The 18,170-nt window shown below is 49.6% G+C and overlaps 1 protein-coding gene across 5 annotated transcripts in view; it reads left to right on the top strand.

Moving 5' to 3' along the window:
• Positions 1-18,170, top strand: part of DSTYK (dual serine/threonine and tyrosine protein kinase) — a 403,908-nt gene that overhangs the window by 137,311 nt on the left and 248,427 nt on the right. For all 5 annotated transcript variants that reach the window (XM_063955101.1, XM_063955098.1, XM_063955100.1 and 2 more), the window contains exon 2: positions 17,212-17,600. In XM_063955101.1, the coding sequence (XP_063811171.1) occupies positions 17,212-17,600 (389 nt within the window). The remainder of the gene's footprint in view (positions 1-17,211; positions 17,601-18,170) is intronic.

The following is an 18,170-nucleotide window of genomic DNA, read 5'->3' as shown; positions in this document are numbered from 1 at the left end:
AGCGAACCTACCTGCTTGCAGCTAGCTTGGGCTTCTTAGGCTACTGGACACCATTAGCTCCAGAGGGATCGAACACAGGCCCAGCCTCGGTCGTCCGGTCCGGAGCCGCGCCGCAGTCCCCCTTACAGAGCCAGAACCAAGAAGATGGTCCTGGAAATCGGCGGCAGAAGACTTCGGTCTTCAACAAGGTAGCGCACAGCACTGCAGCTGTGCGCCATTGCTCCTCATGCACACCTCACACTCCGGTCACTGATGGGTGCAGGGCGCTGGGGGGGGGGGCACCCTGAGCAGCAATATTAAACACCTTGCTGGCATAAAACTCACATAATATAGTCTTAGAGGCTATATATGTGAAACATACCCCTGCCAGATATCCATAAAAAAGCGGGAGAAGTCAGCCGAAAAAGGGGCGGAGCTATCTCCCTCAGCACACTGGCGCCATTTTTCCCTCACAGCTCCGCTGGAAGGATCGCTCTCAGGCTCTCCCCTGCAGTTTCAAGACTACAAAGGGTAAAAAAGAGAGGGGAGGCACTAAATTTAGGCGCAGTAGTATACATATAAGCAGCTATAAGGGAAAATCACTCAGTTATAGTGTTAATCCCTGTGTTATATAGCGCTCTGGTGTGTGCTGGCATACTCTCTCTCTGTCTCCCCAAAGGGCTTTGTGGGGTCCTGTCCTCAGTCAGAGCATTCCCTGTGTGTGTGCGGTGTGTCGGTACGGCTGTGTCGACATGTTTGATGAGGAGGCTTATGTGGAGGCGGAGCAGATGTCGATAAATGTGATTCCACCCCCTGCGGGGCCGACACCTGAGTGGATGGACTTGTTGAAGGAATTACGTGAAAGTGTCAACTCCTTACATAAAAGGTTTGACGACATAGCAGATGTGGGACAGCCGGCTTTTCAGCTCGTGCCTGCCCAACTGTCTCAAAAGCCATCAGGGGCTCTAAAACGCCCGCTACCTCAGATGGCAGACACAGATGTCGACACGGATACTGAATCCAGTGTCGACGACGATGAGACTAATGTAACTTCCAATAGGGCCACACGTTACATGATTGAGGCAATGAAAAATGTGTTGCACATTTCTGATGTTACCCCAGGTACCACAAAAAATGGGGAGAAAAACTACCAGTGGTTTTTACCCCATCTAATGAATTAAATGAGGTGTGTGAGGAAGCTTGGGCTTCCCCCGATAAGAAACTGGTAATTTCTAAAAAGTTACTAATGGCGTACCCTTTCCCGCCAGAGGATAGGTCACGTTGGGAAACATCCCCTAGGGTGGATAAAGCGCTCACACGCCTGTCAAAGAAGGTGGCACTACCGTCTCCGGATACGGCCGCCCTGAAGGAGCCTGCTGATAGGAAGCAGGAGGCTATCCTGAAGTCTGTATATACACACTCAGGTATTATTTTAAGACCGGCTATTGCTTCAGCATGGATGTGCAGTGCTGCAGCTGCGTGGTCAGATTCCCTGTCGGAAAATATTGATACCCTTGACAGGGACACTGTATTGCTAACCATAGAGCATATAAAAGACGCAGTCTTATACATGAGAGATGCACAGAGGGATATTTGCCGGCTGGCATCTAAAATAAGGGCAATATCCATTTCTGCCAGGAGAGGGTTATGGACTCGGCAGTGGACAGGGGATGCAGATTCTAAAAGGCATATGGAAGTTTTGCCTTATAAAGGTGAGGAGTTGTTTGGGGATGGTCTCTTGGACCTCGTTTCCACAGCGACAGCTGGGAAGTCAGCTTTTCTACCCCATGTTCCCTCACAACCAAAGAAAGCACCGTATTATCAGGTACAGTCCTTTCGGCCCCAAAAAGGCAAGCGTGTTAAAGGCTCGTCCTTTCTGCCCAGAGGCAGAGGTAGAGGGAAAAAGCTGCAGCATACAGCCAGTTCCCAGGAACAAAAGTCCTCCCCCGTTTCCTCTAAGTCCACCGCATGACGCTGGGGCTCCACAGGTGGAGCCAGGTACGGTGGGGGCCCGTCTCAAGAACTTCAGCAATCAGTGGGCTCGCTCACGGGTAGATCTCTGGATTCTTTAAGTGGTATCTCAGGGGTACAAGCTGGAATTCGAGACGTCTCCCCCTCGCCGTTTCCTCAAATCTGCCTTGCCAACAACTCCCTCAGACAGGGAGGCTGTGCTAGAGGCAATTCACAAGCTGTATTCCCAGCAGGTGATAGTCAAGGTGCCCCTCCTTCAACAAGGACGGGGTTACTATTCCACAATGTTTGTGGTACCGAAACCGGACGGTTCGGTGAGACCCATTTTAAATTTGAAATCCTTGAACACTTATATAAAAAAATTCAAGTTCAAGATGGAATCGCTCAGGGCGGTTATTTCAAGCCTGGACGAGGGGGATTACATGGTATCACTGGACATCAAGGATGCTTACCTGCATGTCCCCATTTACCATCCTCACCAGGAGTACCTCAGATTTGTGGTACAGGATTGTCATTACCAATTCCAGACTTTGCCGTTTGGTCTGTCCACGGCACTGAGGGTATTTACCAAGGTAATGGCCGAAATGATGATACTCCTTCGAAAAAAGGGAGTTTTAATTATCCCGTACTTGGACGATCTCCTGATAAAGGCGAGGTCCAGGGAGCAGTTGTTGGTCGGGGTAGCACTATCTCGGGAGGTGCTACAACAGCACGGTTGGATTCTAAATATTCCAAAGTCACAGATGGTCCCTACGACACGTCTACTGTTCCTGGGTATGGTTCTGGACACAGAACAGAAAAGTGTTTCTCCCGGAGGAGAAAGCCAAGGAGCTGTCATCTCTAGTCAGAGGCCTCCTGAAACCAAAACAGGTGTCGGTGCATCACTGCACGCGAGTCCTGGGAAAAATAGTAGCTTCCTACGAAGCAATTCCATTCGGCAGGTTCCATGCAAGGACCTTTCAGTGGAACCTGTTGGACAAGTGGTCCGGATCGCATCTTCAGATGCATCGGCTGATAACCCTGTCTCCAAGGACCAAGGTGTCTCTGCTGTGGTGGCTGCAGAGTGCTCATCTTCAAGAGGGCCGCAGATTCGGCATACAGGACTGGGTCCTGGTGACCACGGATGCCAGCCTTCGAGGCTGGGGGGCAGTCACACAGGGAAGAAACTTCCAGGGACTATGGTCAAGTCAGGAGACTTCCCTACACATAAATATTCTGGAACTGAGGGCCATTTACAATGCCCTAAGTCAGGCAAGACCCCTGCTTCAAAACCAGCCGGTACTGATTCAGTCAGAAACATCACGGCAGTCGCCCATGTAAACCGACAGGGCGGCACAAGAAGCAGGATGGTGATGGCAGAAGCCACAAGGATTCTCCGATGGGCGGAAAATCACGTGTTAGCACTGTCAGCAGTGTTCATTCCGGGAGTGGACAACTGGGAAGCAGACTTCCTCAGCAGGCGCGACCTCCACCCGGGAGAGTGGGGACTTCATCCAGAAGTCTTCCAGCTGATTGTAAACCGTTGGGAACGGCCACAGGTGGACATGATGGCGTCCCGCCTAAACAAAAAGCTAGAAAGATATTGCGCCAGGTCGAGAGACCCTCAGGCAATAGCTGTGGACGCTCTAGTGATACCGTGGGTGTACCAGTCGGTTTATGTGTTCCCTCCTCTTCCTCTCATACCCAAGGTACTGAGGATAATAAGAAAAAGAGGAGTAAGAACTATACTCATTGTTCCGGATTGGCCAAGAAGAGCTTGGTACCCGGAACTTCAAGAACTGATCTCAGAGGACCCATGGCCTCTGCCGCTCAGACAGGACCTGCTGCAGCAGGGGCCCTGTCTGTTCCAAGACTTACCGCGGCTGCGTTTGACGGCATGGCGGTTGAACGCCGGATCCTGAAGGAAAAGGGCATTCCGGAGGAAGTCATCCCTACGCTGATTAAAGCTAGGAAAGAAGTGACCGCAAACCATTATCACCGCATATGGCGAAAATATGTAGCGTGGTGTGAGGCCAGGAAGGCCCCAACGGAGGAATTTCAGCTGGGCCGTTTTCTGCACTTCCTACAGTCAGGGGTGACTATGGGCCTAAAATTGGGTTCCATTAAGGTCCAGATTTCGGCTCTGTCGATTTTCTTCCAGAAAGAACTGGCTTCACTGCCTGAAGTTCAGACATTTGTTAAGGAAGTGCTGCATATTCATCCCCCTTTTGTGCCTCCAGTGGCACCTTGGGATCTCAACGTGGTGTTGGATTTCCTAAAGTCGCATTGGTTTGAGCCACTTAAAACCGTGGATTTGAAATATCTCACGTGGAAAGTGGTCATGCTGTTGGCCTTGGCTTCGGCCAGGCGTGTGTCAGAATTGGCGGCTTTGTCATGTAAAAGCCCTTATCTGATTTTCCATATGGATAGGGCTGAATTGAGGACTCGTCCCCAGTTTCTCCCTAAGGTGGTATCAGCTTTTCATTTGAACCAACCTATTGTAGTGCCTGCGGCTACTAAAGACTTGGAGGATTCCAAGTTGCTGGACGTAGTCAGGGCCCTGAAAATTTATGTTTCCAGGACAGCTAGTGTCAGGAAAACTGACTCGCTATTTATCCTGTATGCACCCAACAAGCTGGGTGCTCCTGCTTCAAAGCAGACTATTGCTCGCTGGATCTGTAGTACGATTCAGCTTGCACATTCTGCGGCTGGACTGCCGCATCCTAGATCAGTGAAAAGCCCATTCCACGAGGAAGGTGGGCTCTTCTTGGGCGGCTGCCCGAGGGGTCTCGGCTTTACAACTTTGCCGAGCAGCTACTTGGTCGGGGTCAAACACATTTGCAAAATTCTACAAGTTTGATACCCTGGCTGAGGAGGACCTAGAGTTTGCTCATTCGGTGCTGCAGAGTCATCCGCACTCTCCCGCCCGTTTGGGAGCTTTGGTATAATCCCCATGGTTCTTATGGAGTCCCAGCATCCACTTAGGACGTCAGGGAAAATAAGATTTTACTCACCGGTAAATCTATTTCTCGTAGTCCGTAGTGGATGCTGGGCGCCCATCCCAAGTGCGGATTGTCTGCAATACTTGTATATAGTTATTGTTTAACTAAAGGGTTATTGTTGAGCCATCTGTTGAGAGGCTCAGTTATATTTCATACTGTTAACTGGGTATAGTATCACGAGTTATACGGTGTGATTGGTGTGGCTGGTATGAGTCTTACCCGGGATTCAAAATCCTTCCTTATTGTGTCAGCTCTCCCGGGCACAGTATCCTAACTGAGGTTTGGAGGAGGGTCATAGAGGGAGGAGCCAGTGCACACCAGGTAGTCCTAAAGCTTTCTTTAGTTGTGCCCAGTCTCCTGCGGAGCCGCTATTCCCCATGGTCCTTACGGAGTCCCAGCATCCACTACGGACTACGCGAAATAGATTTACCGGTGAGTAAAATCTTATTTTTCCCTGCGGTCTGTTTATACCTTCCCTTTTTTGCTTCTGTAAAACCCTAAAAACAGGTGTTTAGGGGTTTTCATACTTCGTGGGTAACACTATTTGTGTCACGTGCCGGGTACTCACCACCGCGGGGTCCGAGCGCTGCCGCTACGGCTGCTCATGGTGCTGCAAGACTGTAGAAGGATTCGGCACGGCGGGGGTGAGGCGGCTTCTAGGAGGCCGGGAGTCTGTGGGACCAGGCTGGCTGCAGCGCTTCTGTGTGTGTCTGCAAAACGTGAGGCGGCCATGTTGGTGGCCAGTATGCTTTACCAATGGGCTGTCTGGGTAAGTGCAGCCAATCCTGTTGCTTTACTCCTGTGCAAATAGGCTCAGGTTTTTGCACTGCCTGCCAGTGCTTTGTTGCTAGTCTGAACCCTAGCCCTGTGCTCCCGCGGATTGTATCTGCATCTGTCCAGGTGTCCTGGTCCCTACTCCACTCTAAGTGTTTGCCAGCCTTCCCCCGCTGCAAGATACCTGCCAGCTACGCTGTTCAGTTAACCGAACTGTACCGCCGGACTATCCGAAGTCCCGTAGAGGTCTGCCGGCTTCTTCCAGAGTTCTTCAGCCTCGTCTTTCAAACATCCAGAGTCCGCAATCCTTCAGTTCTACAGCCTCGTTTTTTAAATATTTGGATTTCGCAGTTCTTCAGCCAGGTCTTCTCAACATCCAGTGCTCACAAATCTTCACAGTCCTTCAGACAGTTTGTTGCAGTTTTTCAACCAAATATCCAGTACCATTCAGTCGTATGAACTACTTCCATTGAATCATTAGAATTACCTCTCGAACCCAAAATCTCTGGTTCAGCCACACTAGAATCTGTTTCTTTCATTACAGTATATGAAAAGAAACTATTTTCGTCCACCCAGTTTTCTCCTTACAGGAGCATCTACGCTTTCAGTTGGCCTGAGTCCCACGGATTCACAAAAACAGATTGGTGTGACAGTATGTGAAGGTTGTCACAGTACTGTAATTGTTGCACACTGCCTAGTGCTATATAGTGTGTTATACCATTCTTGCTGCTATGTCTAGCAAAGGTAAGACTTACAAGGAGACTGCAGCTCCTGTGCTGGTCTCATGCAAATCCTGTCCAGCAGGATTTTCCCTCTGGACACTGGGAGTCATTCCGAGTTGATCGCACGCTGCAACTTTTTGCAGCCCGTGCGATCAACTAGACGCCGCCTATGGGGGAGTGTATTTTTGCATAGCAAGGCTGCGATCGCTTGTGCAGCCGAGCTATGCAAAAACACTTTGTGCAGTTTCTAAGTAGGTCTGGACTTGCTTACCCACTGCGAGGACTTCAGCATCTCAGGTCCCTGAATTGACGTCCGACATCCGCCCACCTAATGCCTCGACACGCCTGCGTTCGGATCTCCACTCCCCGAGAACTGTCAGTTGACGCCCTAGAATACCTTACTCCTGTCAGTCACGGTGCGATCGTGGCAGAGATCGTTTTCTACTTTAATTCAGACGCTGCCCGGCGTTCCCTGTCGCCGGGCAGCGACGCGTCAGCACAGTGCGGCTGCCGTGCATGCTCATTCCGGACCCGTTCTCACGGCTGCGAAAAAGCAGTGCGCGGACGGGTTGAAATGACCATCACTGTACAGGATGGTTTAGGTGCAGCTTGCTATATTCCACCTAGCCAACCAGCCCCCTGAGGCCCTGTGCAGGATCCCCTCTGGGCTTCCTTTTCACAGATTGGCAACCCCTGTGGTAGCTACCACTGTGGGATTCCCCCAGCAGGTACGTACATCCTGCTATGCCAGTCCCAGCTATGCCCCCTCCCTGTGTGGATGTGCCTTCCACTTCCGTACAGAGCCTAGCTCAGTGATGGCTAACGTTGACACTCCAGCTGTTGTTGAACTACACATCCCAGCATGCCCTGCATCAGTTTTAGCATGGCCAAATAGCAAAGCTGTAGCAGAGCATGCTGGGATGTGTAGTTCAACAACAGCTGGAGTGTCAAGGTTAGCCATCACTGGCCTAGCTCCTACTTTTACTGCTTTTTGACACGATACAACGTGAAAGACTCTTGCCCACTAAAGCCACTAGGTGTGCTGTGCCATCTTCACGGTTTACGCAGCTTTCAAATTCTGAGGTGTTATCTGGGGAGGCAGAAAAGGCAGACGTCTCTCACGGAGTCCCCCTCAGGGAAAGAGGAGCGTCAATCTACCTTTGATGATTCAGCGCTTTTAAGGTCTGTTAAATCTATTTCTCATACGTCCTTGAGGATGCTGGGGTCCACTTCAGTACCATGGGGTATAGATGGTTCCGCAGGAGCCGTGGGCACTTTAAGACTTTTTCAGAGTGTGAACTGGCTCCTCCCTCCATGCCCCTCCTCCAGACCTCAGTTTAGAAAATGTGCTCAGGCAGACTGGATGCACTCCAGAGGAGCTCTACTGAGTTTCTCTGAAAGACTTTGTTAGGTTTCTTATTTTCAGGGAGGACTGTTGGCAACAGTCTCCCTGCTTCGTGGGACTTAGGGAGTAGAAGTAGGAACCAACTTCCTGAATAGTTTCATGGCTCTGCTTCTGGCTGATAGGACACCATTAGCTCCTGAAGGGTACTGAACACTAGCTGCGGCTATGCACTCACTCCCACAGCCCGCCGTCACCCCCCCATACAGTGCCAGAAGTCAGAAGACGGGTGAGTGTACAGTAGAGGATCTTCAGTCATCGTGATGGCTAAAAGGTACCGCGCAGCGGGCAGGAACGCTGCGCGCCATGCTACCCATCAACACAGGCACAGCGGGGGGGGGGGGGGGGGGGGGTGCGTGAACCTACTCAAAACTGGCTAACGAGGGGACATAAGATGCTGAGGCACAGTCCTACCCCCGCCAGTATAAAAAATAGTATTGAAAAGTCTGAGGGGAAACGCGCCATTATGGGGGCGGGGCTTCCTCCTCAGTCAGCGAGCACACTGCTCTGCACCATTTTTTCTCCTAGCAAGCTGCAGAGAATAACGCTGGTCCTCCTCCGCTTCTGAACAAAGTATCAGGGTGCAAAACAGGGGGGGGGGGGGGGCACAGTATAAATTGGTGCTGTATGGTGAATTTGTCATTATAAAAGCGCTACATGTCTGTGGGCATTTTGTGTTACACAGGGATTATATCACTAGCGCCGAGTTGTGAACTGGCAAATCCTTTGTGTCTTTCTGACAGATTTTACTGTGGGTCTGTCCCCTATAAGTCTCGGAGTGTCTGTGGTGTGGTTGTGCACGTGTGTGACATGTCTGAGGCAGGGAGCTCTTCCCCTGAGGGAGCCATTTTAGGGACACAGAGTTGTAATGTGGTGGCACTGCCGGCACACCTCGAGCCTGAATGGGTGACTAAATTACGTGATAGTGTGAATCATATCAGTAAGAGATTGTATAAGTCTGAGTCTCATGCAGAAAACTGGAGAAAATCAGTGGAAGATGTGATTTTTCATAGTTCTGCTTTTTCATCCACAGGGGACCCCTCTGGGTCACATAAGAGGCCATTTGCACAAATAGTACAAACTGATACCGACACGGACTCTGATGTGTTGACACTAGTGATTCCAGGGGAATAGATCCTAAATTGGCAAAAAGCGTTCAATACATGAATGTTGCTACAAAGGAGGTCTTAGAAGTTACGGAAGCCCCTCCTTTACCTCAGGAGAAGGCTTATTTTTATAAGGAAAAGAAAATGAATGTAACTTTCCCTCCATCTCACGAGCTAAATACTCTCTTTGAGGGAGTTTGGGCAAACCCTGAAAAGAAAATTTCAGATTCCCAAAAGAATTCAGGTTGCTTGTCCTTTCCCGGCAGAGGACAGGAAAAGGTGGGAGTCACCCCCCGTTTTAGACAGTGCCTTGTCACGCTTAACTAAAGTGATTCTCCCTGCGCCTGGGACGGCTTCAATAAAGGAGCCGGCAGACCGTAAGTTGGAGACTACGTTAAAATCTATTTATGTGGCCAATGGTACGCTACTCATGCCCACCATTGCTTGTGCGTGGGTCAGTAGTGCTATCGAAAAATGGTCAGACAACTTGTCATCTGAAATTGACACGATAGATAGAGACGAGTTACTCCTAACGTTAGGTCATATCAAAGACGCTGCTACATACATGCTAGAAGCCATAAAAGATATTGGGCTCTTGGGTTCAAAATCCGCTACCATGGTAGTCTCGGCTCAGAGGGCGTTGTGGATTCGCCAATGGAATGCCGACGCAGATTCCAAAAGAAATATGGAGGCTCTCCCGTATAGAGGTGAGGCCTTGTTTGGAGATGGGCTGGATGCTTTAGTCTCTGCGGCTACCGCTGGTAAGTCGACATTCTTGCCTTATGCTCCTGCGCCGGCGAAAAAGACACATCACTCTCAGATGCAGTCCTTTCGGCCCAACAGATACAAAAAGGGTAAAGGTTCCCCTTTCTTTGCAGGTAGAGGGAGGGGAAGAGGAAAATAGTACACAGCGTCCCCACTATCACAGGAGCAGAAATCAACCCCTGCTTCTGCCAAATCTGCAGCATGATGCTGGGGCTCCCTTGCGGGAGTCCGCTCGGGTGGGAGCACGTCTGAAACTTTTCAGTCAGCTTTGGGTTCAAACGGGCCTGGACCCATGGGTCTTGCAAATAGTGTCCCATGGATACAAACTGGAGTTTCAAGACGTCCCCCCATGCCGATTTTTCAAATCGACCTTGCCAGCTTCTCTCCCGGACAGAGAAGTAGTAACAGCTGCAATTCAAAAATTATGTCAGGATCAAGTCGTTGTCCTGGTGCCCTTGTCACAACAGGGAGAAGGGTTTTATTCAAGCCTCTTCGTAGTTCCGAAGCCGGACGGCTTGGTCAGACCAATTTTAAACCTGAAATCTCTGAATCTCTACCTGACAAGGTTCAAGATGGAATCTCTTCATGGTGTCAGTGGACATAAAAGATGCCTACTTACATGTTCCCATTTATCCTCCTCAAGCTTATGAGATTCGCAGTACAGGATTGCCATTACCAGTTCCAGACGTTGCCGTTTGGACTCTCCACGGCGCCGAGGGTATTCACCAAGGTGATGGCAGAGATGATGGTCCTCCTTCGGCAGCAAGGAGTCAATATAATCCCTTACCTGGACGATCTCTTGATAAAAGCGAGATCCAGGGAACGGTTGCTGCGGAACATTGCACTCTCCCTGTCCATACTCCAACAACACGGTTGGATCATGAATTTTCCAAAGTCGCAGTTGGAACCGACGACAAGATTGTCCTTTCTGGGGATGATACTGGACACAGAAGTACTGAGGGTATTTCTTCCAGTAGAAAAGGCTCTGGAAATCCAGGGAATGGTCCAACAAGAGTGTCGATCCATCAATGCATTCGGTTGTTGGGAAAGATGGTAGCGGCCTACGAGGCCATACAGTTTGGCAGATTCCATGCCAGAGTATTCCAGTGGGACCTGTTGGACAAGTGGTCCGGATCCCACCTGCACATGCACCAGAAGATAATCCTGTCTTCCAGAGCCAGGATTTTGCTCCTGTGGTGGCTACACAGTTCTCACCTACTAGAGGGACGCAGGTTCGGGATTCAGGATTGGGTCCTAGTAACCACGGATGCAAGGCTCCGAGGCTGGGGAGCAGTCACACCGGGAAAAAGCTTCCAAGGAATATGGTCAAGTCAGGAAACCTGTCTTCACATAAACGTTCTGGAATTGAGAGCCATTTACAAAGGCCTTCTCCAAGCGGTGCATCTTCTTCAAGATCAACCCGTGCAGATCCAGTCGGACAATGTAACAGCAGTCACGTACATAAACTGTCAGCGTGGAACGAAAAGCAGAGTGGCAATGGCAGAGGTGACAAAGATCCTCCTCTGGGCAGAAAGTAATGTAAAAGCTCTGTCGGCAATTTTCATTCCGGGAGTGGACAACTGGGAAGAAGAGTTCCTCAGCAGACACTATCTCCATCCATGAGAGTGGGGCCTCCACCAAGAAGTCTTCGCAGAGGTGACAAGTCTTTGGGGAATTCCTCAAGTAGACATGATGGCGTCTCAACAAGGAGCTTCAGAGATATTGTTCCAGGTCGAGAGACCCTCAAGCAGTAGCAGTGGATGCACTAATACCAAATGTTCTCAAGCTCATAGAAGAACAAGGGTTCGAGCGATCCTCATTGTCCCAGATTGGCTAAGGAGGGCTTGGTATACAGATCTTCAGGACTTGCTCATAGAAGATCCTCGGCCTCGTCCTCTTCGCAAGGACCTGCTGCAGCAGGGGCCGTGCGTGTATCAAAACTTACCGCGGCTACGCTTGACGGCATGGCTGTTGAGCACCGGATCCTAGTCTGTAAGAGTATTCCCAAAGATGTCATCCCCACTCTTATTCAGGCCAGGAAAGGAGTAACGTCTAGACATTACCACCGTATTTGGAGAAAGTATGTGTCTTGGTGTGAATCCAAGAAGGCTCTTACGGAAGAGTTTCAGTTGGAACGTTTTCTCAATTTTCTGCAGGCGTGTGTGGATGCGGGCCTAAACATGGGTTCAATCAAGGTCCAGATTTCGGCCTGATTAGTTTTCTTTCAAAAACAATTGGCCTCCCTTCCAGAAGTTCAGACGTTCGTGAAAGGGGTGCTGCACATCCAACCTCCATTTGTGCCTCTGGTGGCACCATGCGACCTTAAGTGGTGTTGCAGTTCCTTCAATCGGATTGGTTTGAACCTCTACAGGAGATTGAATTGAAGTTTCTCACTTGGAAAGTGGTCATGCTGTTGGCCTTGGCATCCGCAAGGCGGGTGTCTGAGTTGGGGGCCTTGTCTCACAAGAGCCATTACCTGATCTTCCATGAAGATAGGGCATAGTTAAGAACTCGTCAGCAATTTCTTCCGAAGGTGGTTTCGTCTTTCCATATAAACCAACCTATTGTGGTGCCAGTGGCTACTGACACCTTCACTGCGTCAAAGTCTCTTGATGTAGTCAGAGCTTTGAAAATTTATGTCGCTAGAACAGCTCGGATACGGAAAACAGAGGCTCTGTTTGTCCTGTATGCTCCCAACAAGATTGGGTGTCCTGCTTCTAAGCAGACCATTGCGTGCTGGATCAGAGGGACGATTCAGCACGCACATTCTACGGCAGGATTGCCGATACCGAATTCGGTAAATGCCCATTCGATTAGAAAGGTGGGCTCATCCTGGGCGGCTGCCCGGGGGGTCACGGCATTACAACTTTTGCCGAGCAGCTACTTGGTCAGGGGCAAACACGTTTGCAAAGTTTTACAAGTTTGACACCTTGGCCGATTGAGGACCTCAAGTTTGGTCAATCGTTGCTGCAGGGTCATCCGCACTCTCCCGCCCGTACTGGAGCTTTGGTATAACCCCATGGTACTAAAGTGGACCCCAGCATCCTCTAGGACGTATAAGAAAACAGGATTTTAATACCTACCATTAAATCCTTTTCTCCTAGTCCGTAGAGGATGCTGGGCACCTGACCCAGTGCGTACTTTACCTGCAGTGGTTAGTTTTGTACTTACACAAGTGTTAGTTATTTTCAGCATGTTGCTGCAATTGTTCATGCCCGTTGGCATGGGTTATGTTGAATGCCATGTTGTGCTGCATGTTTGATGTGTGAGCTGGTATGAATCTCACCGTTAAATTTAAAAGTAAATCCTTTCCTCGAAATGTCAGTCTCCCTGGGCACAGTTCCTATACTGAGGTCTGGAGGAGGGGCATAGAGGGAGGAGCCAGTTCACACTCTGAAAAAGTCTTAAAGTGCCCATGGCTCCTGCGGAACCATCTATACCCCATGGTACTGAAGTTGACCCCAGCATCCTCTACGGAGAAAAGGATTTACCGGTATATATTAAAATCCTGTTTTTTCAGTTAGAAGAGGAGCCTGCTCCTCCACCAAAAATGCTCAGCTGTTTAAGCGCCATAAAGTAGTTGAGCTGAATTTCCTCAGTCTGAGCACCTTACTGAACGCCAGTGAGAGACTTGGAATACTCCTGGTAAAAAGTTTCAGCTGCCAAAGTGCCAGGGTTCGTTTTACCCTATTCCAGCGGCTGATTGTGTTAGGTGGGTGGTTCCCCCAGCCGTGGTTTCCCATGTGGCACGTCTGGTTAAAACCTCTGCTTTACCTATCCCTAAAACATTTTCCTTTAATGGGGACAAATCTGTTTTATTTCCTTACAGGAGCTATTACTTGGCCAGCTATGGCTGCTGCCTCAGTGGTTAAAGCCATTTAGAGCTGGGAAGAGGCTCTTGAGGAAGGACTTCCCTCTGACATTTCCCAGGAACATATGTCCCACATCACGCATTTCCGGGATGCAGCCTCCTAACTAGGTGACGAGATACTGGTCTCTTGGTGTCCAGGGCGTGTCTACCTCGGTGGTAGCCAACAGCATTCTCCGCTAACGATCATGGAAAGTGGACATTAATTCCAAAAAGGTCCTAGAATTACTACCTTACACTGGGAATATCCTATTTGGTGCAGAATTGGACACGTTTGTGGCTGCGTTGGCAGCCAAAACTGCTTTCATGCCCTCTGTATCTACAACGTGGTCTCTAATTTCTCCAATTCTGTCCTTTCAGACCCAAGGCAGAGCTTAAGTCATTCCTCCCCTCAGCAGTTTGCTTCTATGAAGACTGCCAAGCCCAGGGCTAAGCAGACTTGGGCTACCAGACGTCCAACTGCCTAGTCTGAAGACAAACCCTCAGCCTGACGGGGCATGCCTCCACATGGGGGATCCCAGGGTGGGAGGCTGACTTTAGTTATCACAGTCCTTGTGTCAGACCACCACATACACCTGGGTGTGAGAAGTGGTCTCTCACGTTTACGTGCTTTCCTTCCAGAGATGGCCCACTCAGCAATTCTGCACAAGCCCCCCCCATCGGACCCAAGCAAGACCTTGACTCTCCATCGCCCTATCCTCAATCTCAAATCCCTCAACAGGTTTATCAAGGGATCAAGTTTTCATATGGAAACCCTTCGCTCTATTTTCCTGGCTATGGAACCTGAAGATTGTATGGTGTCTCTGGGAATTTAGGATGCTTATCTGCATATAATTATCACCCTCTCATCAGCAATTACTACTAGTTGCTGTCCTTCAGCAACATATCCAGTTTTGGCACTGCCCTTTGATCTTTCTACTGCTCCCAGGGTCTCCACCAAAGTGTTGGAGGCGCAGCTGCGTTGTCAGGGGGTCGGCATACTCCCATAACTGGACGACCTGCTGATCCTCGCAAACTCTCAGGAGATCCTTCACCATCATTTTCAGCTGACCAGTGCCTTCCTGCAAAACCACAGCTTGCTAATCACCTGGAAAAGTCATCCTTTATGCCTCCTCAAAGGGTGTTACATCTGAGAGCGCTCCTAGATTCTCGGGTGCAATGACTTTTCCTGCCAGCAGACACAATCTCTGCACTACGAGTGCACAGGTTGCTTCAGTCAGTTTCGATCCACTCAGCCATGCAGGTCTTGGTCCATGTTCTTCACCTTCGACATGGTGGAGTATGCACAGTTCCACTCCAGCCCCCTGCAACATCTAATCCTGTCCAGATGGAACGGACTACTGCATCTGATCAGGTCCCAGACGATAGTCCTTTTCTCCAGAAGTTCGTCTGTCTTTAGCTGGGTGGTTGACCCTACTTGATCCCGGATTTAAAACTCCCGACCACGGATGCCAGTCTCTGCGCATGGGGTGTGTTGTCCGGTCAACACTTCTTTCAGGGCTGTTGGACTCCTACCAAAAGCTGCTTACCAGTCAGCATCCTAGAACTATGAGCTGCCTACAGAGCACTCACTGTGGCATGGGCCATTCTCCAGGGTAGACCGGTCCAGGTCCAGTCCGACAACGCCACTGCGGTGGCCTACTTCAACCATCAGTGAGGCACTTGTAATCGGTTGGCAATGCTGGAAGTTGCTCACATTCTCTGATGTGCCGAACGACATCTTGGCACTGTTCTGAGATCCTCAACTGGGATGTGAACTTCCCTAGCTGTCACAATGTGCACTCCTCCAGCGAGTGGGCTCTACATCCAGAAGTCTTTTTGCTTCCGGTGGACAAGAGGGGCCTGCCGGATGTGGACCTCATGGCCTTCCCAACACAACGTTTCCATGTACGGGTCCAGAACAAGAGATCCCGAAGCAGCCTTCATGAACGCCCTGACAGTTAAGTGGTCTTTCCGGCTGGTGTACCTCTTCCCTCCAGTCTCCCTCCTGTCTTGGCTACTTTGAAAATTTAAAACAAGTGGGCACCATCGTGTTGGTAGCTCCGGTCTGACCTTGAGGCCGTTCATTCTCCAATCTTCAGTCTCTCTATAGGCGCTCCCTTTCCACTACTACCAAACCTGATGTCTCAAGTTCCCTGTCTACACACGGACCTGGCTCACCTGTCTTTGAAGGCGTGGCTCTTGAGTCATCCCTCCTAAGGTCCAAAGGTTTTTCTCGTTCGTGGTCCAGACCATGCTTTGAGCGCGCAAGCCGGCCTCTATTACCGGGTGTGGCTTATATATTTCCAGTGGTGCGCAGCAAGATGCTATGACCCTCCTGTTTTTTACAGTTTCCCGAATCATGGCATTTCTTCAAACTGGATTGGATTTCAGACTGTCTTGCTTCTCTGAACGGGCACGTCTCTGCTTGTCACTCTGGTTCCAGCACAGTATTGCTCCACTGCCGGATGTTCACACCTTTCGTCAGGGTCCTCCGTATTCAACTTCCCTTTGTCCCTCCAGTGGATCCTTGTGATTTGTCAGTGGCTCTCCAAGCACTTCAGGAGCCTCCATTTGAACCCCTGGAATTGGTGGACCTCAAATGGCTCTTTTCCATTTGGCTATTGCATCAGCCCGACGGGTGTCTGATTTGGAGGCGCTCCCCTGTCTATATCCCTTTTTGATCTTTCATCAGGACAGGGCTGTTCTTCGAACCCATCCCGGGTACCATCCCAAGGTGGTCTCGCTTTTCCACCTAAACAAGTGGTTGTGATCCGTAACCTTCGGATCTACGTGGATTGTACCGGTTCCATCCAGAAAATGGATTCCCTCTTTGTCCTCTACCGATTTCAATAAGGGCTAGCCAGATGACTTTGCATGACTATCTCACAAGCTTACACACAGACTGACCTCCCTGTGCTGGATACAGTCTATGCTCATTCTGCTTCCTCTGTGGGATCTTCGTGGGCAGCCCGCCGTGGCATGCCTGCCGAACAATTCTGCAAGGTGGACCCGTGGTCTTCTGTCCACACCTTTGTCGGGTTCTATGCCTTTGATACATTTGCCTCTCAGGATGCTTCAATTGGATGCCGGATTCTACTCTCAGCTCAGGAGCGTTCCACCCCCCGCCCCCCTTTGAAAAACAGCTGTGGGACATCCCCATTGTCTCCCCTGCGGAGCCCTATTGCCCCTGAAGATAAGGAGAGTTACGGTATACTTAACTTTATGGACTTTGAAGAAAGAAAGTAAACCAAGAGTCTTCAGAGCGTCCATCCTGATGCACCTGGCTTCTGTGGGTTTTTCCTCTTTGTCTCTGGTTCCCTTCTATGTTGTGTGATTTCTTATGTGTACCAGTCTTCCTTCTCTCCTATCCTGCTCCTGCCTTGGGCTTGTTGACAAAACTGATTTGCCCCTGAGAGGGGGGGGGGGGGGGGGTGAATCCCATATAATTGTATGCTTTTGGATGGAACCAGAAACTGACCCTTTCATGGTGGTATAAGTTGTGTTAAAAAAACAAAACAATAAAAACCCTGGCGTAGCCAGCCTACCTTATATGTTAAATAACCTGTTTCTGTCATACTGCTTCTTTATACTGTTAAATGGGAATTGATGCTTTGCTTAGCCCTTGCTAACCTTTATTGTTGTCTCTCTATCTCTCTCGCAGGCCAGCTGCATTGCATCACGTTTCCAAGGCAAGAGGAAGATTACTTGAAGCTAACTGTGCGCTGCCGCCCATGTATATTTGTCTTGGGACAAAACTGCAGTGCCCGATGCAGAGTGCTTAATGCTCTATTAGGTGATCAGCTGCTTCCAATTGGTAAAGACTGTGACCCAGAGACTTGTAAGAGGAGGCGCATTCGTTTTAGGTACGGGAAGCAGACATTGGTGAGCTTGGCATTGCCAGAGCAATATGAGCTTGTTCACCAATTGGCTGCTCATCAAGGCAAATGGGATACCATTCCTGAGGAGGATCTGGAGGTACCGGAGGATGAAGAAGATCCTGCACATAGATTGGCAGAGCTAGAAGTGACACTGCCTCACCAGTTCCTCCAGGTAATAGCTTAGGGTATGTGTGTGCAGACATTTAGTTTCTGTAACTCATTCATTCCATGTGTGACAGCTAGGTGGAGTGGAATCGTACACTCCCTTAAAGATCATTGATTTGTGTAGCGCTATACAGGTGCAGTGTACACGGCTCGATGACCGAGCAGAGTCTTGGAGATGTGGAAATTGCCATGTGACTTCTTGGTCATCTTTGGACAGATTGTGCACAGGATTCTGTACGTAGAAGTAACAATGGAATTAGCACTTGTATGCATAGACCCTTATGCTAGTTACAGACAGGAATGCATGCTAATATTTCAGCTGTGGCTAATTTCAAAGTTTTTGCTGATATATATGAATCAATTAAATCTTCCACAAATAGCTAGTCACACAGTAACACTGACATATGCTACTGGCTAAGTAATATATTTTTATCACAGAACTGCATAGAAAAGCGCACGTCTTGACTGGACTAATGTGTTTTTGCCAGAAGCTCCCGTTCTCTTTTTTTTTTTTTTTTTTTAATGGTTTTTTTTCCCTTTAACAAGCAACTGGTTTGCGGCTATGCACTGTATCTGG

This window comes from Pseudophryne corroboree, chromosome 2, assembly GCF_028390025.1.
Source record: "Pseudophryne corroboree isolate aPseCor3 chromosome 2, aPseCor3.hap2, whole genome shotgun sequence".
Classification (NCBI taxonomy): Eukaryota; Metazoa; Chordata; class Amphibia; order Anura; family Myobatrachidae; genus Pseudophryne; species Pseudophryne corroboree.
Note: the sequence above shows the minus strand (reverse complement) of the source record. Positions and strands in the feature narration are given on the sequence as shown.